This window comes from Musca autumnalis, unplaced genomic scaffold (genome assembly GCF_047663935.1).
Source record: "Musca autumnalis isolate F117 unplaced genomic scaffold, ASM4766393v1 scaffold_4, whole genome shotgun sequence".
Classification (NCBI taxonomy): domain Eukaryota; kingdom Metazoa; phylum Arthropoda; class Insecta; order Diptera; family Muscidae; genus Musca; species Musca autumnalis.
The window spans coordinates 17,917,025-17,936,402 of record NW_027411977.1 but is presented as its reverse complement, the minus strand read 5'-3'; the positions used below and the strand labels follow the sequence as shown (position 1 = coordinate 17,936,402).

Genomic DNA, 19,378 nt, shown 5'->3' with positions numbered 1-19,378 from the left:
AAATTCGGAAAAAGTGAAGTTTAAGAGCTCCTCTCGCATCGTTTTGATTCTTTTTGTACCCTCCTCCATAAGATGGAGGGTATATTAAGTTTGCCATTCCGTTTGTAACTACTCGAAATAATTATTGTAGACCCCACAGAATATATATATTCTTGATCAGCGTGCAATTCTACATCGATATAGCCATGTCCGTCCGTCTGTCCGTCTGTGGAAATCACTCTAGCGTCCGAACGGATTGAAGTAGGTGGATGAAATTTTGGTAAAATCCTTTATATGTACGTAGGACTTTTGGTATTGAAAGCGGGCTATGTATGTCCACGTTTTCGTATAGCCCCCATACAAAGTGACGCGTCGTCGTTTTAAGAATTTTTAAGATATTTGACCACCGAATAGGTTGTAATTTGGTGTTACTCGTATGTCTTTTCAGAGGCTAAAAAATATTTCTACCAAAGTTTGTTTATATCGGTCCACGTGTTGGTATAGCCCCCATATAACACCCCGTATATAGTACGCGTCACTTGACGATATTTTAATGTATTAGTCCCATTTGACCACATAATGTATGTATATTTGTATTTTATGTTTCCAGAGGCTAAGAAACATTTCTACCATAAAATGTTTACATAGGTCCACGATTTGATACAGTCCCCATAGGACGATACCTCCCGATTTACGGTAATTTGAAGGTTTTAGCCTCATCACACCGAAATGGCTGCAATTTGGTATTTAGTCTTCGTTGGGCGTACAAAACTTTCCCTCAGAAATTTGTAGGTATAGGTCCACGCCCTCATATAGCCCCCATAGAAAGGTTCCTCCAGATTTTAGGTATTTTGAAGATTGTGGCTACAATAATCCACCGAAATGGCTGAAATTTGGTATTTGGTCTTCAGTTGGGGTATTAAACGTTCCAAATGAAATTTGTTGGTATAGGTCCACGCCTTTATATAGCCCCCATAGAACATACCTCCCGATTTTCGTTTTTTTGAAGGTTGTGGCCTCAATATTCCCCAGAAATGGCTGATATTTGGTATTTAGTCTTCGTTGGAAGTATAAAATTTTCTCCCAGAAACTTGTCGGTTCAGGTCCACAACTTAGTATAGCCCCCATAGAACTGTACCTCCTGATTTTCGGTATATTGAAGCTTGTGACCTCAATATCCCACCGAAGTGACTGAAATTTGGTAGAAAGTCTTCGTTAAGGGTATACAACTTTCCACCTGAAATTTGTCGCCCATAGGACGATATCTCCCAATTTTCGGATTTTTTGGAAGTCACTTCAATACAGTTCGTGGTGGAGGGTATAAAAAGTTCGGCCCGGCCGAACTTAATGCTTTTCTTACTTGTTTTTTAATTTTTTTCTAAATTGTTTTGTTTTTTTGGTCAGTGGCTGAGGGTATATCTCCGTCAGCACAGCTGACTGATACTTTTTTACTTGTTTTTTTGTTTGTTTTGTTTTTTACAAAACCTAACTGATAATTTCCAACTTGTTTAGTAGTATTTTTTCAGAAATGGTTTTCGTTACTTTTCAGCTAGTTAATCGATCATGGGGCTATATTCTCCCTAACAAAAAAGAATTATTTGGTACTGTCGATAATATTTTAATGATATCTATAAACTATTTTTCCAGTTTTCGTTGATGACATATTTATGAGGTGGCGCAGAGTGTAGTCCCTGTTTTTTGCATAGCCTTCAACATATGTTTCGTTTCTCTCGCTCGCTCAACTCGCCACTGGCAATTTTTTTTTATTACATTTTGCTCCAAAATAAATGTGTTCTATTTTCAGAAAGCTAACGAAAAAATTAAGATGAGGAGTCATATCTTCTTCTTCTGTTACATAAAATATAACCGCATGATTATCAATGCCAAAGTGTGGGTGGGTGGGTGGATGGATGGATGGGTTGGGTGTTTGTTTTTGGGGTGTTTATGGAGGTTAAAGTTATTTGCTTTTTACATACCTTCAGTGTGTGTTTCCTTCTCCTTGCTGTTGCCTCTAACAGGTGTTTGTTGATCTCGTTCCATGATGTTGGTGTTTGATTGTTGTTGTGGAATTTACAGTAACAAATAGATAAGATAATGTTGTTGTAAATTTATTCGTATAATTTGTTTTAATATTTTCACTCGAACATTGTGGAAACAGAACCACGCAAATATAAAATTCTCATTACATTTAGAGAATATTTACTTTAAGTATTTTTGTTGTTGTTGTTGTTTTATTTTTGCACTTTAGCACGAAGTGGAAAAACGGCCCCAAAAACGCACAAAGAGGGAGCGGGGTTTTCTTTTAAATTTGTTTTTTTTTTCTTTTGTAGAATGTGTCGCTGTTTTTCGTTGTCGTTTAATTTTCTTTGCTTTTTTTTTTGTGGAAAATGACAATTTTTTCGTAGATTTCCTGCTCAGATTTTTCAGATATGCTACTGCTGATGATGGTGATGATGATGAGATATAGAATAGAAGGCAATGTATAGATGTGTTTAGCTGCTGCTGATATGTTTCTTTTTATAGTTGTATATGTAGAGGAGGCGCAACGTTGGCTATGTCCGTGCTGCAGATATTTTCGCTTTTTAATTTTATTTTTCCGCTTGAATTTTATTTTGAAACTTTTTCCTTGATTTTTCTTTGACTTTTCTTTTGGTTATTTATAAATTTGATGATTTAATTTTTATTATTATTCACAATGGCGAAAAATGGTCACTTTTATGCACAACAATTTGTTGAAAAAATATTAAAAAAAAATTAAAAAAAATATTGACAAAATTAAAATTATTATTTTTATTTTTGCTACAACTCCCGTTACTCGTCAAGAGCACGGGGACAACACTCACTGACTGTTGTGTGGGGATGGTAGTTAGAATCTATTGCTGCTGCTGTTTGGGGCTGTTGAAGTTCATGTGAACAATTGAAGCTTTTTGTTGTCGATCATTTATTTAGTTGTTATTGTTGTTGTCGTTGTTATCACGATAACAAACGGTTAAGTCACACTCACTACTAATAATGAACAAAAACAAAACAGCAGCAGCAATAAAAATATTCTCATAACTTTTTTTTTCTTTTTGTACGAAAACGCAAAAACAAAACACAAAAAGTTTTGGTTTTTAACCAAAATATTCTCATAAAATGCACACACACTCACACAATAATAGCTCACTTTGGTAAAATAAATACTTTAAAAAAATAAAAATTTAATATATATTGGAAAAAAAAGATTCGTCGTTGCTGCTTCTTAGTGGGTAGCAGGCAGCAGTCTCGTTAGAAAATTTGATGCGATCGTTGTGAAAAGTAGCAGGTGACTGACTGACTAACTAAACGAATGAATGTTAATTGGTGGGTATGCCGCTGGTTTTCCAAATTTTCACACAAATCTCAAAAATGGAGAATCCGAGCTTTATGATCATCACCCCAAAAAACAAAATAAAAACTATTGATTTTTTTCGACAAGGGTATTTGAACCTGGTTGTTTGCACTAAATCATCATCAGCAACATTATCATTTAGATTGTTGTTGTCATCATCATCATCATCATCTTCACTACTATGGTGATGAATATAATTTCGGTTTCTCGTATTCAAATTATGGCTAATAATGGCATAACGCCAATATTTTATTTATTTTTGTGTGTGTTTTCTTTCCCAAAATGAAACAATTGTAAATTTTATTGTCGTTGTAGTTGTTGTTGTTGAAATTATGATTATATCCGTATTTGAATTTTTGTTTCGATTCGTTAATCTATTTTCTTAATTTTTGTCTAAGAAAATTGAACCGCTCTCTACCGCAAGTATGAGTAACTAAACGTTGACTAGCCTGGCCATCTATTTTGCCAATCAATTTGGCCGGCCTGTGTGTTCCACAATCAAATTTTTGTCCACACATTCGAAAAGTGTGTTGTTTCTTCTTATTTCAGTGTTTCTTCTTCGTCGTTTTGTCCGAGCTATGTGCGATTTTGTCTTCTTCTTTGCTACTGCTCCTCCCGGCATTTTGTCATTTTTTTTGCTTGCCTGGTTGTCTTCTGTTTCTTATATGCAAAATTTTCTTCATTACTTTACCGTACCGGCCTTTTGGGAAAGTGGTGCAACAAATCGGGGGGAAACAACAGGGCCTTATTAAAGGCCTTTTTAAAACCCCTTTATTACGATCCGAAATGTTGCTCATAGAAATAATGGGTTTAATCCCAGGTAGGTATAGACGAATTCTCTTTTAGGCAATTCGGAGCTGATTTAGCCCTACCTGGCCGACTGTCTTTGCTGGTTAACACGACAACAACCGATAGAAGTAACCGATTTAGTGCAAACTTTGCTTCTAGTAATGTTTTGTCCAAACTTAGGTTATGTTCTAAGATGGGTTATATTGACCCATTCCTTCGGGTACCTCCCCATAAAAGTTTAAAAATTTCGCCTAGAATGGTGCACAGGATAATTTTCGAAAGGATCATTTGATTAGATCCATACTTCGAACATCGTAATATTTCTACCAGGACCATATCTTAATTGATTATATCGGTCCACTCCTTCGGGATAGCGACAACTTCTTCTTCGGATACTTCCCTAAGAGCTGCTGATTTATTTAAAAATCCCTACAGAGATTTTTTATTGTTTTTGGATTTTTTTCATCTATGAACATTGCTCTTTCAGAATTTACAAAAACGTCTCCTGCGGGTGACGTAGGGGATGGAAGACACAAAGCAACGGTCCTGACCGGTTTTAAAGTGGCAAAGCCCAGAATTTATCTTGGTCCCACTTTCATCCCAAGTGGACACTGACCTCCCCGTGGTGTCACCTGGGGAACTGCCTTTAACACCTGTTAAAGGTAGTGAGCTAACATGTGCCGCGCGTTCACCCATAAGAACGTTAAAAACTTGGGTTTGGGCGTGGGGTTAGTAAAACTCCCCTAGAAAAAAACAGCCTACTATGAAAAAACGAAAGAAAAGAAAAACAAACCCCTCTAAAGTTTACGAACCCCGCAAACGTTTTAAGGACCATGATCTGCGAATCTGCACCTGGAATTTTCGCACTCGTTATAGAGAAGGTGCAGTCTTCGCATTGACAGACGTAAAAAGTACAAGGCCGACATTACTGCCATACAGGAAATACGATGGATTGGGAAAGGTGTCACAACAACACCTAAAGGTAACGCACTGTATTATAGCTGCCATGACGTAAAGCATGAGTTTGGTTGCGGATTCGTAGTTAGTCGGAGACTAAAACATCTGGTATCCAGCTTCTTCACCCCAGTGAATGAAAGACTTGCAGCAATTCGAATAAAAACTAAATTCTTCAACATCAGCTTTATTTGCGCTCATGCTTCCACTGAAGACAAGGACGAACAGACCAAAGATATATTTTACGAGTGCTTAGAAGAAACATATGACCGTTGCCCTGCCCATGACATTAAAATCATTCTAGGCGAGTTTAATGCCAAAATTGGAAAGGAGAATATCATCCCAATAATCGGGAAATTCAGTCTCTACAGTGAAACATCTGACAATGGTATGAGGCTGATAGACTTTGCAGCTGCAAAAAACATGGTAGTTAGCAGTACCAGATTTAATCATCTCGATATTCATAAGGGCACCTGGCTGTCTCCAGATCAGAAAACAAGAAATCAAATTGATCACGTTATGATAGATGGAAGAAATGCATCAAGCGTGTTGGATGTACGATCGTTCCGAGGTGCAAACATAGACTCGGACCACTACCTTGTTGCAGCAATGGTACGTACCAGATTAAACGTAGCAAACATAGTGCGAACAGACACAACACGGAAGTTAGACATCGGAAAGCTGCAATCACAACAGATAGCCACAGTATACTCCACTAAACTGGCCCAACTGCTTAATCAAAGCACTCCTCGTCCCGATAACATATCAGGACAATGGCAAAACATTGCCCACTCCATGCAAACAGCCGTAAAATCAGTACTTAGATACCAGAGACCTCCACCAAAGAATGCATGGTATGGCCATGAGTGTCGTGCTGCTACCGAAGAGAAAAATGCGGTATATAGGGCTACTTTACAATCAGTAGCAACGCGTAGCGCACGAGAGAGATATCGGGAGAAAAGTGAAACGTCTTTTCAGCAAGAAAAAGAGAGAAATGGAAAAGCGGGAGTGTGAAAAAATCGAGATGTACAGAAGCCAGAATGAAGTCCGAAAATTCTACCAAGGAGTGAAACATCAAACTGATGGCTTTGGAACTGGCACATCCTCCTGTAGAGACCAGCAAGATAATCTGGTAACTGATACAGATAGTGTACTCAGGATATGGAAAGACCATTTTTCAAATCTGTTGGTATCCAATAGTAGCGAAGTCGACGAAGATAGCACAGATCCAATCCCAGAAGATGGTATTGAATGTATACCACCCGGCCAAGATGAGGTAAAGACAGCAATAAATCGGCTGAAGAATAATAAGGCAGCAGGAGCCGATGGCTTACCAGCCGAGCTGTTCAAAACCGGAGGCGACACGCTGATAAGGTGTATTCATCAGCTAGTTAGCTCCATCTGGCAGGAAGAACAAGTACCCGACGATTGGAACCTGAGTGTCCTATGTCCCGTCCACAAGAAAGGAGATAAGACTTTATGCACTAACTGTAGGGGCATAAGTCTACTCCCTATTGCCTACAAGATCGTGTCAGGGATATTGTGCGAACGACTAAAGTCCATGGTCAACGAAATAATTGGACCATACCAGTGCGGCTTTAGACCTGGCAAGTCCACCATTGACCAGATATTTACCCTGCGGCAAATCCTGGAGAAGACCCAAGAGATGCAGATCGACACCTACCACATTTTTGTCGATTATAAAGTAGCCTTCGATAGCACGCTACGTTCAAAGGTATTCCAAGCCATGTCTGAATTTGGTATCCCCGCAAAGCTCATTCGGTTTTGTAAAATGACTCTAACTGACACAAGATCTTCAGTTAAAATAGGAAAGAACCTCTCTGAAGAGTTTTGTACCAAAAGAGGTTTCAGGCAAGGGGACAGCCTTTCGTGTGATCTTTTCAACATCCTGCTAGAAAAGGTTATACGAGAGGCAAATGTCAAAAGTAGTGGCACAATCTACACCAATAGCCACATGTTACTTGTTTATGCTGATGATATAGACGTCATTGGACGATCAGTAAAAGAAGTAACCGATGCCTTTATGAAGGTCGACGGAGAATCTTCTGGGTCTGGCGGTAAACGGTGAGAAGACCAAGTTGATGGTGTCGACGCGCAATGCGTTCATTGAGCGCGGACTGTTGAAGTTGGTTCCTATAATTTTGAGGTAGTAAAAGGCTTCGTATACCTCGGCACCGCCGTAAACACAACAAACGACATAAGTTGTGAAATAAAAAGAAAAATTGTATTGGCCAACAGATGCTACTTTGATATTTACCCTGTGGCAAATCCTGGAGAAGACCCAAGAGATGCAGATCGACACCTACCACATTTTTGTCGATTATAAAGTAGCCTTCGATAGCACGCTACGTTCAAAGGTATTCCAAGCCATGTCTGAATTTGGTATCCCCGCAAAGCTCATTCGGTTTTGTAAAATGACTCTAACTGACACAAGCTCCTCAGTTAAAATAGGAAAGAACCTCTCTGAAGAGTTTTGTACCAAAAGAGGTTTCAGGCAAGGGGACAGCCTTTCGTGTGATCTTTTCAACATCCTGATAGAAAAGGTTATACGAGAGGCAAATGCCAAAAGTAGTGGCACAATCTACACCAATAGCCACATGTTACTTGTTTATGCTGATAATATAGACTTCATTGGACGATCAGTAAAAGAAGTAACCGATGCCTTTATGAAGGTCGACGGAGAATCTTCTGGGTCTGGCGGTAAACGGCGAGAAGACCAAGTTGATGGTGTCGACGCGCAATGCGTCCATTGAGCTCGGACCAACTGTTGAAGTTGGTTCCTATAATTTTGAGGTAGTAAAAGGCTTCGTATACCTCGGCAACGCCGTAAACACAACAACGACATCAGTTGTGAAATAAAAAGAAGAATTGTATTGGCCAACAGATGCTACTTTGGCTTAAGTAAGCACTTTAAAAACAAAGCCACAACTCGTCAAACAAAAATAACTCTTTACAAAACACTGATACTACCCGTGCTGATGTATGATTCCGACGCGCAAGCAGATAAGGCAGTGCTTGGCGTGTTTGAAAAAAAAATTCTTCGAAAGATCTACGGACCGATCTGCGTTGACGGTGAATATCGACGTCGTATGAACCACGAGCTGTATCTGCTATACAACGACATCAATATTGTTAAACGTATCGAGATGCAGCGATTGCTTTGGCTAGGCCATATAATAAGAATGAGCGATGATGAACCCGCTTAAAAAGCGTATAAATACGAGCCACATGCCGGTGCACGCAAATAGCGTCATATAGCTCTAAAAAACGCTGCCTGCTCCGATTAAAACAACTGAATCCCCGGGAGCGGTTTGTTCTATACCGGATAGAACCACACAACACCCGTGTTCCGACCAGCGAGCAGCATATCCCGCATACCGAATCCGGATTCTTTTGGTATGTGCCGGGACGGAGAAAATCGGAGGAGGAACTACGACAGGGACTATCTTGCTGCATGCTGCGTGTACGTACTGAGGAAGGATCGCACCGGAAGTGGAGGAGGGTGGGGAGCTTTCTTAGTGTACCAGTCTCTTCAATGCATACCTCTAATGCCCCGTACATGGAATGTGTAGCCGTCAGGTGTAGAACTGCCGAGATAGATTTGCTTAACATGTACATCCCGCTAAAAAATAGCTGTGCTCCAATTATTAGCCCGCTTTTTGAGTGCCACAACCAACTGGTCCTGACTAAACTTAAATGCTCATCATTAATTGTGGTCTTCGGAAATGACCAGAGAGGTATAATTCTGGCTGAGCAGATTGATAGCTCCAAGTTTTGCACGGCCAATGAGGACACCTTTACCTGAATTACCGGAGAGTGTCACAGTTCGCCAGACACAACCATCGTGTCACCTGGTCAGACAAATAACGTCACCTAGGAATCCGTAGTTTCTCTTAGATCAGACCATCTACCAATAATTTTGTTTTTCATAAGCAGACCATCCGATTTCATCACCTGTGAACGCCGCACTTTAATCAATCATGGGAAGGCTAATTGGTCTACTTTCAGAGAGTTCGCTAATCCCCCGATGCAGAGATCTGCCCGAACCTTCTGATGTTCGAGTAGCCGGCGGGAGGATGTTCCGAGACTGGCCAAATACTCGAAATGAGACCGCTTTTCCCAGCAGATGTTGCGGGATTAGCAAAAAAAAAAAGTAATGAGCTTCATCGTACCAACCCCAGCCAGTGTCCCTAGAGTCAGGAAGTTGACACTGGAAGTTAGCATGTTGGTGGGTGAGCATAAGCGGAACAAGTGGCTTAATCATTCGAAGAGTTGCAACATTGGAGCAGGAATAAGTGAATTGAACCATAAAAAGAAGGATGATAGGACCTCAGTTACGTTTGGGACATTACGCTGACTGATACGACTGAGGTGCTCAAGCTATATTAATCGATAGTTTCTCGAGCACCCCAGGAGTGTCAGATCAAAGGGAAGAGTACTACGTCGCATTAGATCTCTTCCTGTAGAGGAGGAAGTTGCGAATGTTATCAGGAACGCTAAATCATCCAAAGCGTTGGGTCTGGTAATGCTGAAACAGCTGGATGAGCTGGGAGCTGAGTTCCTCACCAAAGTTTTCAACCTGTAACTAGACAATCACAACGTTCCAGATGGCAACAAATAGACAGAGGGGTCCCGCTGCTGAAGCCAGGCTAGGATACAGATTTCGCTTTTGTCGCCTTTGAAAACCTTTGAATACTATCAAGCACTCCACGCTGTTTGAGGAAATCGAGCAAACTAACCTCCGGCCAAGATTGAAACGTTGGATAATCAATTATATGAGTGGACGCCAGTCGTACGTGAAATTCAGGAACAATACGTCCAAGCTCCGTAGAGTAAAACAGGAAGTTCCCTAAGGTGGGGTGATATCTCCGGAACTGTTTAACCTCTAACTTTCCTGTATTCCACCTTTTCCATACGGTATTGAGATCGTAAGTTATGCGGATGATTGTACGACCTTGACGTAAGGCACCTTCCCTGATGGCATTTGTGAACGGCTGAACTCCTATTTTACTGATCTTACCACCTTTTCCATGCGAAGAATATGCAAATATCCGCCACTAAATCTACGGTCACACTGTTAACCACATGGACTGCAGAGATGAGTACTCAGATGCATGACATGATCTATGGTAGCAGAATTTCGACTATAAACTATTCCAAGATCCTAGGGATCACATTCAGTAGCATGTTCACGAGATGTAGGAGCAAGGTCCTTTAGTCCCTAGCCGCCAGCACTTGAGATACAGACAAATAAGTCTTGTTGACCACATATTACGCGATATGTCAGACTGTGGTAAGATATGCGACGCCAGTGTGGTCCGCCAACATGAGTTCAACGCGGTGGAAAAATATTCAAATCTATCAGGATGCAGCCTTGAGAACTGCAACAGGGTGAATCCTCATGTCTTCAGTGGATCATCTACACGAGGAGACAAAGATATTTCCAGTACAGAATGCTCTTGTTGCAGAACGTGAACGCCATCCTAATCCTAATAGGACACCCCAGCCAGGGATGTCAGGAGGAATCTTCTTAATCTAGAAAGGGAGGTGCAACGTTACAAGAGAAAACACTTAGATCAGCAAGCCTATCAGATTTGAATGGCATTCACACAGATGCAGTAGCAGATGCCATAAAGGAGTTCTGGCAACCCGTTATTTCCCTTGGTTTAGAAGATCTTCCGACCATCGTTTCTTTTAAAATACCACCTAACTTTGTAACCTCTGATCGCGCTACTTTTCCGATGGAAAATCTGATTAGCAAGGGTTCCGTGAATTTACCAATCAGAGCTTAAGAGAGCTGTCCATGTCCGCAGATCCTCGGGTAGCTGAGAGAATTTCCCGAGACGTCATCACAGCCAAACTTTCCAGCTGAGGCGACGAGACTAACAAATGAGATTCGTTATACGAATCTGAACCCAGTTGTTAGGAAATTTACCCTTTGACTCAACGGGGGCGAGCATAAGCGGATGAAGTGGCTAGACCACTTGAAGCAATGAAATTCTGGAAAAAATCCTACCAACTAAAATTGCTGGTGGAAATGAGTGACTCCCAAACATAGATCAATTTCGCAGATGGACTAAGTCGGCACATTAATTCAACAATCTCCTCCACAAAATTTCAATACTTTTGACATTTTATCCCCTGTTCGGATTGTTATAAAGGCCTTATTTCACAAAACCCTTGGTCCAAAAAGTATCGGCAGTTCGTTCATCCATAGTGCGACAACATTCAATGTCCACAAAAATGCTAATGGTCGTCGTTTTGTGAACTAGGTGCTGTTGTTGTTGTTTTGCGTTTTCTTTTATTGCTTCAACCCCATTCTCAATACCCCCTCTCAAATGCATACAATTCTATACTATAGAATCTATAGCAGTGTGTATGTGTGTGTGTAAGATTTCCTCATTAATTCCCGTCTTTAGTCTTCTAATTTGAATATGTTTGTGCGTGCGTCTATGTGTTCGAGCATTTGCCTTTATATTTTTGCATAGACCATTTGTCTTTATGGAATACGGACAGCACTTTCAATTTGTTTGTCGAATCTTACTTTCATCTCTCCCTATTGCCATTTCGACATTCAGGTTCTTTTGAATAGTGACTGGCTAGCTTTTGCGGTGTGGCCCTGAGTGTCCTAGTGCTATTTTATCGTTTGGAAAGTGCAATTGTTATTATTAGAAATACATTTAGCATTTGAAATTTCGTTTTGTGTCTTCGTGTGTGCGTGTTTTTTTGTGGATTGCATTACTTTGTTTGAGTTGCATTTTGTACAGTGATTTGAAAGGGAAATAAATTAAGAAGAAAATTATAATCTTTGCTCCATAGGCATTATGTGGAAGGAAAGTTTCTTATCAGTTTCTTTTATTGCTAAGACTTCAGTGCCACTTCAGTGAAATATTAGCGACATATCCATGTAATGCTGGGTACACATTGTCAGTTTTGAATGACAGCTTTGCTCATATAGTCGGTTGTTTGCCATTATTGCCATTGACTTTTGTCATTCATCATGCAATGGTTGGACAATAAAACTGTACAACAAAATTGAACTTTTTTAAAAATTACAAGAAACCCTGCACAGATTATGAAAGTGGACCGAAAAAATGTATGTCAGTTTCTAGGGTTAATTCAGTCAATTTTGTCAGAGCAGGAGTAGCTGCCATCATTATGGTATTTAGGACCATGCCAAAATCATGGTGTTAGGACTCGTATGTCAGATATATATTCACTGGACAATAGCCGTAGACTATCCCCGCATTTTCACATACAATATCAGGAACCTATGACTTATCCGGATGACGTTATTTTAGTTTATAGTACTAAAATTCTTAATTTTACAAACCCCGATCTGGGTTATCAATATTTTGCCTATATTCACCATAGATATTTCAAAAACAGTTTGGATGGAGCACACATAATCTTCTGAAAGAATTTATTACGAAAAAACATCAATAAAATATATTTTGTGACCGCAGATAACGAAAATGTGAATAAAAACGGTAGAATATGGTCCTAAGCACATATAAAAAGCGAAAGCTTCTGTAGATGTTAAATATTATAGCTATAAATTTCTTTTGTTCAGAGACTCATAATGAAATTTGATTTGGAACATTTCTTCTTTTGACACAATTCCCAAAAAGTGAAGTATTTTAGGAGATTTTGACTCAATATGGAATAAATTTTAATTAAGAGTCTAAAAGTTTAACAGTTTCTACCTATAATATCTAATTTTGTAACCTCATTTTCTCAACAAAGTATTTTACTTAGATGTCTAGTTTGTTCTGGGACTTGCAGTGAAATTTTGTGTAGAATATTTCTTCTTTTAACACCTTTCATCTAAAACTAAATTTCATGTTATTTTCATGCATCAACTCGAAAAAAGAACAAAACAAATTTATTCAAAAAATATTTGGGTGTTTTTTTTCGGCAAATTTAATGTATATATTTTCTTGATATATATTGCAAATACATATTTCATTTATTCGGCGACTTACATTGAAATTTGATGGAGAATATTTTTGTCTTTGACGTCTTCGATCTAGCATGAAGTTTTGTGGGACAAAACATAATAAATAAATAATTTTACTTTTGGCAGATTCCTGGTGTTTAGTTACGATTTAGAGTTTTGGTGTATTCGAGGACCTATAGTAAAATTTTGTGACAAATAATTTTGTAGAATATTTCGATCTGCTACGATCATATTTTAAAGGAGTTTTTACGCGTTTTTGAGAAAAAGGGACCAAAAAGACCCCTTTAGTGACTCGCATGAGGGTTAATTTTTTTCGTAAAAAGATACCCCGCATTGTTGTCAGTAATATTGCCAAAGACACTTTATACCTAAAATGCAAGGATTACAAGGAATCTGATGTCGAATAATTCAAAACCTGCAGAAGTGGTCGGAACTTGCCACGCATATTTAGGTTACTTCCCGACGTAAACTTTCAAAACGCCGATACACGTGTCTTCTTTTTTCGGTCCCCTTTCATAATCTGGTCGAATTATTTTGTAATTATTTTTTGTGTTGTACAGTGTTATCGATAATTACGAAAAATCGTCATTCAAAACTGACAATGTGTACTGCACTTAAAACTTCTCTGCGAACGGCGTCTATTCGGACTCGGCGATAAAATGTTGATAAGTTTTCGCAAAAATTATGCACACGAAAATTCTCGAAGGGATTAACCGATTTGTACTTTCACATCGTAATGTTTCTTCGAAATATAAATAAAGTGCGAATATCAACTAAAAGGCAGAAGAAGACCTCTTCAGGTCTTTTATAGACAAAAGAAGATCTCTTGAGGTCTTCTATAGGCAGAAGAAGACCTCTTGAGGTCTTTTATAGGCAGAAGAAGACCTCTTAAGGTCTTCTATAGGCAGAAGAAGGCCTTTTGAGGTCTTTATATCGGTCCAACCCTTCAGGTACTTCCCATACAAAATTTTACGACATGTCTAGGATGGTTTTAAATTTTTTGCCGAAGATTCTTTTCTCGTCCATCATTACGATGATACAAGTCCATATTTCCTGACGTAATGACCCAAAATCTCCTTATGGCACCAACTAAAATAAATGTTGGCCACAATAACATACGAATTGAGTATCCGATTTGGCCGAAACTTTGGACATCATAAAATGTCTTCCAAACGTACACCAAGTTCAACGAAGGTCTATACCTGACAACACCTTCGGGTACGTCTCCTATAAAAGTTTAACAATAACAGTTTTCGCTTATGGGCTGTTTTAGAAGTCTGAACAAGTTTGTGCTTCCTCACTTAATTTCTATTGGACATTATAACTATCGAAAGTAGTGACTGAAAATGATCCAACCTTTGCACACAGTGATATTTCACTCAAAATTAAATGAAGTTCCAAGATTGACTATATCGGTCAACTTCTTCCGGTGTTACCCTCACAAAAGTCTAAAATTTTCGTTTAAGTTCAGATTAAAGTCTGTTCGATGATTGTATTGACATTGTCATAGAAGATAGCCCTTATTATTCTTAATACAACGGTATAAAGCTGAAAGCACATCCAACGTTTGGGTAAAGTTTTGTGTCGTTTTGGCCGTTTTTACACTGTTGGGCATGATGCCGCAAAATTCAAATTCATTTGAAATATATGCCGGCAAACAGATCAACGCTGGACTTTGGTGACGGCGTCGCCCTGTTGTTGTTGTTTTTTTTCAACGCCCAAAACAAAACTTTACTCAAACGTTGGATGCGTTTTTAGCTTAACCCAGATATGCCCAGCGTCCTATATATAGGACACACAAAATTCTTGCTAATTTGATATGTTATGTTTATCAAAGTACCGTTTATTTTGGTGATATACTCAGTACACATCTGTAGCTCTTGGGATATTATGTGATTCCATTATTTTGAGCTACTATTTTTGAGTTTTGAGGTCTAGTTCATCGAAGTTGCCACCGATCGCTTAGTTTTTACAATGATTTGCGTTATGACCGATTAATTATTGGGTAATTTTATAACGAAAACATACACGATGTGGAGCCTACAATGAAAAAACGTTAACTAGATGCCGAAAAGGTGTCTTTGGACTATATGTCAAATGTTTTGTGTCCCATAACTCCCAGTTATATGATAAAACCCTGTGTCCAAAAGTGGCCTCAAAAACCACTTTTTTCAAAAAATTTTTAAAAAACATATAAACATACTGTTGTTATTTCACACTTGCTTCTAAAATAATATAAAAATAATTTTAAAATGATCACGATCAAGCAATGGGCATATCTGGGTTAATTTTTCATGACCAAAACCATGCTTCATGACGTAATGGTCAGAAGACTCTTGAAAATTCTACGGTGATCAATTAAAGTGGAATTGTGTTTCCCATTTGGCCGAAACTTAACACATCGTAAAATGTGTTCAAATGGACATCAAATTCGCTATCAGACAACACCTTCGGGTACATCCTTCATAAAAGTTCGAAATTTCCGCAGTTTTTTTATTTATGGTGCTCCTTGTGGCTAAAGAGGGTATATACACTTTGATACGACAAAAATCCGCCTCATCGAAATAATGGTTTTAGAACCCAAGTATGTTTGGACGAAATGTGTTTAAGACAGTCAGGAGTCGATTTTGCAATTTCCGTCCGTCTAGCTGGTACGCACGATAACTTTCGCACGAAGGAACCGATCGGGTCCAAAATTTGGCATTCATAATATTTTGTCCAAACTTAGTTTAAGTTCGAAGATGGGTCATATCGGACCACTCCTTCGGGTATCTCCCCCACAAAAATTCAAAATTTTTCGCTAAAATTGTTCGCACGCTACTCCCTTCGAGAGGAATAACCGAATTGGCCATTACTTTGCTTATTGTAATATTACTTCCAGGAATAGATCGGGTTCGATTATAAACTATATCGCTCCACTGCTTCGGGTACCTCCCACACAAAATTAGGAGAATGTGAAATTTAAGAGTACCCCTCGGATCGTTGTGAAATTTTCTTCAGCATGTTGTTCTTGCGATCCTCTTTTCCACGGTACAAGTTTTTTTCGAGGGCAAGACTAAACTTCCTAAGATAATGGCTTAAAAGCCTCAAGAAACCCTGACGACACCAACAAAAATGGCAAACTCGCAAGATAATTCTCGTAGGGAGTTTCTGATTGGTACAGACTTTGCACATCATATTATTTCACCAAAATGGCAAATCCGCAAGATAATTCTCGCAGGGAGTTTCTGATTGGTGCAGACTTTGCACATCATATTATTTCATCTAGTCATGTATCAGATTGGAATATGAGTCCACTCCTTCGGGTACCTCCCACACAAAATTCGGAAAATGTGAAGTTTAAGAGCACCTCTCGGATCGTTGTGAAATTTTCATCAGCAGATTGTTCTTGCGATCCTCTTTTCCACGGTACAAGTTTTTTCGGGGGCAAGTCTAAACTTCATGAAATAAAGCTCCAAGAAACCCTGACGTTACCAACTGAAATGATAAATCCGCCAGATAACTCTCACAGGGAGTCTCTGATTGGTCCAAACTTTGCACATCGTATTATTCCATATAATCATGTATCAGGTTGGAATATGGGTCCCTGCAGGTTAATAGCCTCGAATCGTTTTGAAATTTTTTTTCGAAAAGTTCTTCTTGCTGACCCTGCGCAAGTGCGCTTTTTATACCCAACACCACTATGTGGGGAGGCTATTATAAGTTGGTTTTGGCCAAAAAGTTTGTAACGCATCGAAATAATGGTCGTAGACCCATACTTATATATACCAAAATGAGTGTCTCGACGAGCTGAGTCGATCTGGCTATGTGTGTCCGTCCGTCCGTCTGTCCATCTAAACGTTGTAATCACGCTACAGGGCGCAATTTTGATTGGATCGTCACCAAATTTTGGGTATTGATGAGGCTCCCGAGGGGAAGAAGCCTATTGATTTTGGTGATGGTCGGATAATATTCAGGGGTCGGAATGGGCAAAAAACTTATTTGGAGAAAAAGTCAACGTTTTATTTCAAAGCGAATATCTCCGCATCTATTAGAGATATATCAAAAGCAAAAACCTGTTAATGAAAGTAGAAAATATCACCTTTAAAACGATGTATAGTAAGTTGGCGTAGGTGGTCAAACAACAGAGATATCGCAATAGCATAGCGGTAATGCATCCCATTTTCCGATTTTTTTGTAATCACGCTAAAGGTCACAATTTGGATCGGATCGTCACGATTTGTTTGGGAGTTAATGCGGGTCCCACAGAGGAAGAAGTCTATTAAGTTTGGTGATGGTCGGATCACATTCAGGAGTCGGAATATGCTTATGTGGAAAAAAGTCAACGTTTTTTTTCTTATGGAGTATCTCCACTTCTGGTATGAGTATTCCAATGGAAGAAGAAAAGATCTCCTTTATATTGATGCAAAGTGGGTTGGCGTAAGTGGGCAAACAACAGAGATATCGCAAAAGTCAGTAATATATCAATTTTTTCCCTTTTTGTATTCACGCTACAGATTGGAATTTTGATCGGATAGTCACGAAATTTTTGGGGGTTGATGGGGGCTCCACAGATGAAGAAGCCTATTGATTTTGGTGATAGTCGGATAATATTTAGGGGTCGGAATGGGGAAAAACTCATGTGGATGCAAATTCAAAGTTTTATTCTTTGTGAATATATCGGTTTCTAGTAAGGGTATTTCAACGGCAAAGCCTGTCAATGGAAGAAGAAAATATTACCTTTACATTGGTGTAAAGTAGGTTGACGAAGGTGGTCAAATAAGGGAGATACCACAATAGTCGGTAATGCATCCGATTCTTCCATTTTTTTTTTTTTTGCAATCACACTACAGGACGCAATTTTGATCGGATAGTCACGAAATTTTGGTTGCTTATGGGGGTCCCAGATCGAAGAAGGCATATTGTGTTTGGTGCTAGTCAGATTATATTCCCTAAAAGAAATGTTTACCAGTGAAAAGCTTATGCACAGGGGTAGTGATGTAGGGTATCACATGGTCGGCCCCTTCCCGACTATAGGCTTTGCTCACTTGTTTCATATTAGGGGGGTTCTTTTTTGTATTTCCTAAGTACAAGTATTTATTCATAAACTTCTTTGTAAAGAGTCTGGACAGTTCGAATGGAGATTCTCAGAGCATGGTACTCTATGTACGACATGTCATTCGAAGTCATAAATGCCATTTAATTTCCCCTTTTTGGCCCTTTAATTCTGACATAAATTCCGTCTAATCTATAATTTCAAATTACAGAATTACGTTACATTTACTGAACGAAAGCCTTATTTCAATGAATTAAATTGAAATTAAATTAGAAACAAAAAAACCTGTGCGTTTAACAATAAATACAGAATCTAAAATGTCACAAAGTTGAACGAGTTCGTAGACGTTTTCTAATTTTATTTTTGGCAATTGAATTTTGTTTTATCTACAAATTGTACATAGAAGAAGAAGAAAAATGCATACGGCATCTGGTAAAAATAGTATTTGTATGTGTATATGTACGAATGTTCAAATGGCGCTGATATTACTTACTCTACGTACCAATAGTGTATGTATGTTTATACATATGCATGTTTCAAGTAGTCAATAGAAATAATTTCGAAAAAAGTACTAAAGTAATTGCTCGATATTTAATTGCCAATAAAAGCCTTTAATTTAACCGCGACATAGACGCAATTTTGTATATTTATGGTTGCCATACTATATATACATACATATATAAATGTTTATATGTATTTTTATGTATTTTAAGTTCAATTAACAGACTTTGCACATTATATTATTTTATCCAGTCATACATATATCAGGTTGGAATATGGGCTATATCGGTCCACTCCTTCGGGTACCCCCTACACAAAATTCGAAAAAAGTGATGTTTAAGAGCTCCTCTCGCATCGTTTTGATTCTTTTTTCAGTAGGTTGTTCTAGCGGCCTTATTTTCAAAGGTACAATCTTTTTACGGAGTAAGTCAATACTTCCTGAGATAATGGGCCAAGCTCCAAAACTCTGCCGGTACATACTCAAATAGCTATCGTGCAAGATAACTCTAAAACTTTTTCAAAATTTTTTTCCAAACTTAGTCCATATTTACCTTAGGCGATTTTCCTTGCGGCAATTGCCAATTTGTAGGTGAGAGAGGGTGTTGAGAGGCAAAGGGTTACCATATGCCTCACCCCTTCAAACTGACAATTGCCGCAAGGAAAATTGCCTAATGCAAATATGAACTTAGTTTAACGTAATTTAATATTTTGAGTCCTGTATGAAGAAGTTTGGTTACTAAAAATGTTTGGTATATGTCAACAAGTAAGA

At 38.7% G+C, this 19,378-nt stretch overlaps 1 protein-coding gene across 20 annotated transcripts in view; it reads right to left on the bottom strand.

Annotated features, from left to right (window-relative positions):
* The window catches only part of LOC141404034 (uncharacterized), a 146,415-nt gene that overhangs the window by 115,531 nt on the left and 11,506 nt on the right, over positions 1-19,378 (bottom strand). For 10 of the 20 annotated variants that reach the window (XM_073987249.1, XM_073987251.1, XM_073987267.1 and 7 more), the window contains exon 2: positions 1,956-2,691. In XM_073987249.1, coding sequence (XP_073843350.1) covers positions 1,956-2,019 — 64 coding nt within the window. In that variant the 5' untranslated portion in view covers positions 2,020-2,691. Of the gene's footprint in view, positions 1-1,955; positions 2,692-2,822; positions 3,958-19,378 lie in introns of those variants that run through there. The other 10 variants (XM_073987250.1, XM_073987260.1, XM_073987253.1 and 7 more) reach the window with 7 other exon arrangements.